The 7,817-nt window shown below is 41.6% G+C and overlaps 1 protein-coding gene across 1 annotated transcript; it reads left to right on the top strand.

The window, feature by feature from the left end:
- The first annotated feature begins 804 nt into the window (after positions 1–804).
- On the top strand, positions 805–6,956 carry rx1 (retinal homeobox gene 1). Its single transcript, XM_084549174.1, has 3 exons — positions 805–1,772; positions 4,828–5,081; positions 5,790–6,956. The coding sequence occupies exons 1-3, from the start codon at positions 1,469–1,471 to the stop codon at positions 6,273–6,275; spliced, it is 1,044 nt and encodes a 347-aa protein (XP_084405300.1). The 5' UTR covers positions 805–1,468; the 3' UTR covers positions 6,276–6,956.
- The last annotated feature ends 861 nt before the right edge of the window (positions 6,957–7,817 follow it).

Genomic DNA, 7,817 nt, shown 5'->3' with positions numbered 1-7,817 from the left:
ATATAATTTCAACACATTTAAAACCATGCTTGACTTTCACAACGCTAGGATTAAAATAAAGTTAATAATAATAGTAAAAAAAAAAAAAAAAAAACATACTACCTTGATAATAACACAAATTCATACATTCAATACACACTGTATATTTTTAACTTTCCATTTTGGGGGAAATGTTAAGACTATCTCACTTAGAATTGCTTTTCACAGTTTCAATGAATAATTATTTTGGTGGTGTTTTTATATCACCTAACAAATTTTTCTAAAATGATTCCCTTATAAAGGTTTTACTTTCAGTTTTGTAGTTTGAAAGTTTTGTCTCTTCATGTAGCTCCACATAATGGGGGCTGTGTGTGCTTAATACAAACTTTCAGTGACTCTTTTGTCTTTTAAACAATAAATTTATGAAAGAAAGTCTCATCTGGGCTTCATTAGCTGGCCTTCTCCTGTGGGGGTAAATGGAAATGACATTTAAAACAGTTACTTGGGCAGAAAAAAACTGCCAATCACTCTTAAAGGGGAAGGATTGCAATTAACTACCCTCTCCTAATCCCCTCGTTTCACCTCCTACGCCGCCTCAGCTTTGTCCACCTCTCCCTCTCCGTCTCACTCCTCTCCCACTCTCCTCTGTGAGCTGGAATGGATGGCGTCTGAACTCAGCTGCTGAACACGCTTTGCTCCGAGTTCATTTGGTTGCACTTTATTGGAGCATTTCTGTCTGGACTGTTTGTTCCACACAAGAGAAATTATTTAGAGAGATGCAAGTTAAGCAAAGTGACTGCAGACGGTGCACATAGCGGATCTGGGAAGAGTGAAGTTGGAAGGCGAGCTGCTGAGAGGAACAGGTGGAGGAGCACTGGCATCAGTAACTTTAGCAGTTCAACAATATTTCTTCAAAGAGGTAAGCACTGCCACTGTCATATATCTATTTACTTGTCATGTAACAAGCCCATGAGACTGAAGATGTACAGACAGAAAATGATATATCTGCTTTTAAGCCACTGTATTTACTTTTGTTTGTCAGGTACAATACACTTTTTTCAGGACATATATTTTCCAACACATCAACTTTATTTAAGCAATAGCCATCATTTTTCAGATTTTGTAATACATAACCGGCTTGTAACAGCAGATACACATTAACTTTGTCGCAAGATTCTCAAAAAACAATAACAACTTGTCAGTGATCAAATGTATTGAATTGATGTGTCTAATATTTTAGTCGTATGTTAATTAATCAACTTCAGACTTTGGAGCACATATTGTGTGAACTGATCCGGGTTTTAAAAGAAATGTGTCTTTAGATTAGGAAGTAACTTCAATTCAAAGTAGACTCTCGCCTCCTGGGCCTCTGAAGAGAATAATCAGGTTTATGTGCAAGGAAGTTTTGAAAGTCATCTTAGGTAGCCAGGTGATCAGCTACTGATTTCTTCTCTTTGAATGCAGGGTTGGCTATTGCCCATACGCTCGAATGCATTTATCACTGGATACAATGAGCATGGTGGACGAAAGCTGCCTCTCACCCAGCAACTTCCACGAAATGGGGAAAGGTGGGGGCGTCGCAGCAGGAGGCCGTGTCCACAGCATTGATGTCATCCTAGGTTTTAGCAAAGACCAGGACCCCTTGCTAAGTACTGCCGGGGCCCCGGGAGCCCACAAAGTGATCATAGATGGCCTGGCAGAACCTGGGAAGCAGCAAGAGTCCTCGTCTCACCCGTCATACAGCGGGCACCTTTCCTCTCTGAGAAACAGCAGCACAGAGCAGCAGTACCGCGGTGAGTCAAGATGGGGATGCTGGCCTCACCATTCATTATACCTATAGGGTGAAGTCTTTGGGCAGCACAAATCAATTTCTTTGAGTTTGTTATTGAGGGTAGGGTTTACGAATCATCTCATCTTTTTACTTCAAAACACATGAGATGGTCAAGGATATTGATTACACAGCAACGCAGCTGAAAGCTGGATTTGTGTGAACTTTGGCTTCAGTGTTTCAGAAATTTGAATTAGGTAAGATAGAATTGATTCTGCTCCACTGAAGTTAAGATATCGATGCCGCCAAGCAAACATAATAAATCTTCTATCTGACCATAAAGGTATCTGGCCACCAACACCGGTTCAGTCTTTCATGCTCCTAACCAAACTCAACAAGCAGGATGAACTGGTCAAGCTTTGCAGTATATACTCGTATTTTTGGGCTTTGAAGTGCTCCACAAAAACATTAAAGAGCATAAATAACCAGCACACACCATACATTTAAAAAATACATAGTTTTAAAACTTAAAGCTTCAGCAAGACACACTGCGGATGTGTGTTTATACCTGAACTTTAGGGTCTGATCCACATTTTCTTCTCCAAAAAAGCTTAAACACGCCAGCTCCATTAAAAACATCTAATTAAGAGAACATTCAAATGCACTATTCAAAACACAAAATGTTAAAATCACTACTGTACTTCTGTATAAGAACAGGACAGCAGCTTGGATCATTGGACACAAGATGCTTGACCTCTTTAAACAAGACTATTCCCATAATTTTAGATTATCAGCATTGTTGTGCAGTTTGCGTTCCATTTAAAAACACAACTGATTGTGTTACATACTGTTGCTATGTCGAGCCTGTTACATTAACTGAACTGTGTGGACTGAGATTGAGAGATAAATCACAGGACAAGATGGTGCAGGGAATTTATGTCCCCAAGGCCAATCTCATCCCCATGTGGAATTCCCCTAATCTGCTCTTCTGCACAGATTAGATTGTACAGCGGTTCATTCGGGTGTTATTGTTATCGTTCTGTCTCAGAATCAAATTTATCACGATTAATCTGAAGCTATTTTCATATCCAGTATCGGGCAGGTGGTTTTGCGCCAGAAACAAACCAAAAAAAAGAAAGAAGTTATTACATCAACTGATGAGGGATCCATCCCCACAAAACTATTTTAAATGATTCAAATTCTGTTGTTGGATTAACAAACATCAATGACATCACTCTTTTATTTCTATCTGTCCTGTGAAGTCAGTCCAGTTCCTTCTGAATGAGAAGCTTTTCTGTGCTCGGTGTCAGTCGGCCCCCGCCTCTCTGTGCCGAGATGTTCTGCTGGCTGATAAACAGTGGGGAGGCTTCAGACCAGCGGCTGTGATGGACTGACAGGCCAAGAGCTGGTCACTGAACCAGACCTGACCTCTGCCTTTGTCCGAGTCTGGCCTTTGTCATAGCTGCTTAATGAGAGGTGGATAAATGAACCCCCCAAAATCCTGCTTTGCCTAGTTTAGTGGTGGAAAAGCCCACAGTGACCCCTCTTTTATTTCCATCAACACATCCCATTAACGGAAACAAGCCCACTTTTACAGTCAGTTGTTGTGAAAAAGCCTTGAAAGGACAGCGAATATTGTCAGTTTGTCCTGAACAATGATGTTGATTTAACCAAATAAAAATAGCAAGCTAAAGCTAACTTTAAGACTTTTTTGTAGATAAGTCTGCCAAAACACAGAAACATTGTAACATAACATTTTATTATTTAGCATAGACATTGTGAAAGCAGTGGTGAACAGCTTCACAGTTCTCTGCAGTGAGTTTCAGATCGTTGTTTTGAACCCTGGCTTGAAATGTAACTATTCTGGTTCACTCTCACAGCGCTCCTGATTGACTCTGATTGTTGCTCTGTAACTGCTGGATGGAATTAAAAAGTTGTTGTTGTTGCTCTTGTACGCCTGACCTAAAGTCATTGCAGGTCACCTTCTGATTACTTATTAGCTTCTTCCAACAACTACACAATCTCCACCCACTGAATGAGGCTGTGGAATCTGATTAAACACTCAGACATAAAACTGCCACAGGAAGTTCATCATATTTCATATGAAATTCGATATTTGTGTAGATTTAAGATTTCGTGCCAAATTTTAAGTTTTCCACTAATACTGATTCTGACCAAACCCTTGTTCTAACTCTGCAATTAGAGGACAAATTTGCTTTTCTTATGCAAGAAACTATTTAAGGATGAGTTAACCTACTTTCTGTGATTGACAACGTATCCAACACAGCTTAGATGATGTGTTGTCTTTGGCTCAGGACAAGTCTTGGTAGTAGCTCTTCTAGAGTAGCTGCTTCATAAGAGCAATTAATTTGATTAACTGATCGTCTTTGTGTTTTACTTAATGGAATTACTTGCTGGTCAGGTTCTTAACTAATTCTTAACTATGAAGATACAATTAAAATTAAAGTGTGGAGGAGCTATCAAAAGAAAGGCAAAATGTTTAACATGAAGGATTATAAAGTTGGACAGCTACAGTGACAGCCTTGTAGAGTCTGTCAGCTATAAACATTAGCTTGTCAGTGACTGGTATTACTGGTGACAGAACTGTGATCATTTTCTTGCTTTAGATAAATTGTGGGGGAACATATATTTGTTTTTGTGACTTCCGGTTTGATCATAATCAAAACTAGTTTGGCAGTTCACTGTGTCCATTCTGTTACATATGAGATGCAGAAGAAACAATTTTTGCTGTCAAGCCTTTACAAAAACTTCTGTTTCCAAATTTACTTTTAAAGGCAGTTCACCACTGGAGAAGATAAACTCTCAAAACAACTTTTCTAAATCCGATTAGGAATGTTTCTGACCTTCACTGAGATCCACGGGATTGCTTGCTTCACTGACCTACAGTAGCCTATTGTTGCTGGTGTCAAACTAATGTTTGCTCTACTGGAAAGTGTACACTGCATTCTTCATTTCAACACACCATTTACGTTTCCTTTTTCTATAAATTCCGGCTCTGGTTCGCAATGTTGTTTTATTTGTAGTAAATACCTGATCTGTCTTTTCCATGTCCCGATCAGACACTGGATTGTTCACAAACAAGTGCGATGAGGAACTGAGCGAGCTGAGGAAGAGTGTGGAAAGCAGTGAAGGCAAGTCTCCAGAGCCATGCAAGGAGGATCAGCCCAAGAAGAAACATAGGCGCAACCGCACCACCTTCACCACCTACCAACTGCATGAGCTGGAGCGTGCCTTTGAGAAATCCCACTACCCCGATGTATACAGCCGTGAGGAGCTGGCCATGAAGGTGAACCTCCCCGAAGTCCGTGTTCAGGTGAGAGGAACCATGACATTAGAGGTGACAACTTTAGTCTATCCAAAGTACTTAAATCATCTTACCTCCCCACTTCAGTCGACCTAAAGAGTTCAATGGGTGTGTTGCCAAATCAAGCCAAAGCTTTTGGCATTTGGCTCGTCAGTATCCAGAAGAGGAAACTGTTAGGCACGCAGGCTGCGTGGTTGAAAGTGTTTAAGTCATACCATGCCAACTTCAGTCGTAACAACCTGGAGGAGCAATCTTAAACAGGGCTGGGATTTCTTTAGAGGAACGAAAGGGCCCAGCTTGAGTAAGAAGCAGCTGGATGTGGCAGTAGGAGGTTAAACTGTAAAAAGTACAAACTAATTTCTAAAGGAAACCACAAAAAATCTTAGCTCAAGGTGAATTTAATAGATATTTTAGGAGCTTGTAGCTTCATCTCAAGGCCTTCATTAGAGGTTGAAGTTGTGACGTTGCCCAAACGTGGCCCTCTGTGGTAAATAATGTTCATATCAATACTAGTTTTTGTTTTCATTAAGCTCCAGTATACAGATATTTAGCACAGTTGTACATGTTTGCTGCTTAATATCAGGAGGAACAGCATTTGTGCTATTTGAGTTGGGTTGCTCACTATAAGGGGCAAACGTTTCATGTCACTTCAAAAGTACTGCTTGTCCTCAGCACAAAAACTAGGTGTACTTCATCACAATTTCATTTTCCCTCCAGGTCTGGTTTCAGAACCGCAGAGCCAAATGGCGTCGGCAGGAAAAAATGGATGCTAGCACTATGAAGCTCCACGATTCACCTATGCTGTCCTTCAACCGTCAAGCACCAGTTCACACCAGCATGGGTCCAATGACCAACTCCCTCCCCTTGGACCCTTGGCTAACCTCTCCCCTGTCCAGCGCTACGCCTGTCCACAGTATCCCGGGCTTCATGGGTCCACCTCAAGGCCTGCAGCCCAGCTATCCCACTCATAGCTTCCTCAACTCCGCTCCTCATGCACCTCATCCTCACACTCATACTCATCCTCATCCGTCCATGGCCCAGGGGATGCAGAGTATGGCTCCTCCTCCTTACCAGTGTCCAGCACCGTACCCCGATAAATACCCTCTGGAGGACGTGAACCAGCGCAGCTCTAGTATCGCAGCGCTGAGAATGAAAGCCAAGGAACACATCCAGTCTATGGACAAGACCTGGCAACCCATGTGACTAACAAACATGGCGGTCCATGTTAGTGATGCTGGAAAAAGAGACGCTGAAGTTGTTTCTTGGGGTTCATGGTAACAGACACTGACTAAAACTGGACAAGTCAGCGGTGACATGTTTGAACTACAGAAGAGGATGTTGAACTGTGAAAACTGAGGATGTGAGAACTTTTGTTTTTACTCTTTTTTATTTTTCCATCATGCCACGGACATGAAACAGACAAGTGAAACCTGCAGTGGGTAATTTGTTCATTTCCATCTATACATCTGTTTTCCCTTGCTTTGGGAGCTGTAAAAGCAAATTTATTCTTGGTAACCCTTGACCTAAACACATCTTGCACCTCAGGAGCCATTGCAATGAAGTCATTATCCTTCAGCATCTTTACATCCATTATTTCCTTCAGTTAAATGAATACTGGGGCGGCACAGTGGCGAGGTGGTTAGCACTGATGCCTCACAGCGAGAAGGTCCCGGGTTCGAATCCACTCCACTTCTGTGTGGAGTTTCCATGTTCTCCCTGTGTCTGCGTGGGTTCTCTCCGGGTACTCCAGCTTCCTCCCACTGTCCAAAGACATGCTGGTTAGGTTCATTGGTGATTCTAAATTGGCCGTAGGTGTGCATGTGAGTGTGAATGGTTGTCTGTCTCTGTGTTAGCCCTGCGATAGACTGGAGACCTGTCCAGGGTGTACCCCACCTCTCGCCCGATGACAGCTGGGATAGGCTCCAGCAGACCCCGCGATAAGCGGTTACAGAAGATGAATGAATGAATAAATGAATACTATGTATCCATATTCATGATCAGCACTCACTGAAGACATAATGCAACATGAAAACCACCCAAATGTCAGAAATGTTTTCTTAGTTTTCATCCTTTTTCATTTAATTCGGTCAGTCAATGAAATCAGTTGAGTCAAACAAAAATATTGCATAACTTTCTTCGCTGAGTTTGTGTTTCTACTAATTAATCCAATTGCTGAATTTTCATGGGTCAGCTAATCAGAGCCTCTGAGGACTTTCTGAATGAAGGTCCTGATTTAATGTGAAATCAATGCATAAAGGCACATAAAGTCTCTTGACTGCTCATCTCACCATTCTGTTTATCTGTATGAGAGTATGAGTTTTCAGTTCGTCTCCCACTTGTAGTATGGTTTATGTTGCCATTTACTGCCCAGTTTAGACATCTAAACCCATAGCTTAGATACACGAGTGTCCCTGGAGGAAAGCACCATGAGGCGCTATGTGAAGAGTCACAAACTGTAAAAAACTAAATTGCTTGAAAGTGTACTAAAGTCAGACTTGTGATGGCACCTTTTGTAGACCAGGGCTGAGAATATACCAAAAATAATTCTGCACAAACTTAATATTTTTCTGATTTGTGCTGAGATGCTTTAAAGAAGGAAGGAACGTGACAAGGAAGTATACAGGACAGAAAGACAAGCTAGTCAGAGGAGTACCCCTCTTTTTGCTTGAGTGGCTGTTGGAGTAGAAAACCTGTTGGCAGCTCAGTGTTGGGTGACTGCGTGTACGTGCAGGGCAACAGAAAGAG

The sequence above is a fragment of the Chelon labrosus genome, assembly GCF_963514085.1.
Source record: "Chelon labrosus genome assembly, chromosome: 7".
NCBI lineage: Eukaryota > Metazoa > Chordata > Actinopteri > Mugiliformes > Mugilidae > Chelon > Chelon labrosus.
Note: the sequence above shows the minus strand (reverse complement) of the source record. Positions and strands in the feature narration are given on the sequence as shown.

Excerpts from the sequence above, each read along its gene's own strand:
- rx1 (XM_084549174.1), top strand. The coding sequence starts at position 1,469 with ATGCATTTATCACTGGATACAATGAGCATGGTGGACGAAAGCTGCCTC. Across the intron at positions 1,773-4,827 it reads CACAGAGCAGCAGTACCGCG|ACACTGGATTGTTCACAAAC; the intron begins GTGAGTCAAGAT and ends TGTCCCGATCAG. Across the intron at positions 5,082-5,789 it reads TCCCCGAAGTCCGTGTTCAG|GTCTGGTTTCAGAACCGCAG; the intron begins GTGAGAGGAACC and ends TTTTCCCTCCAG.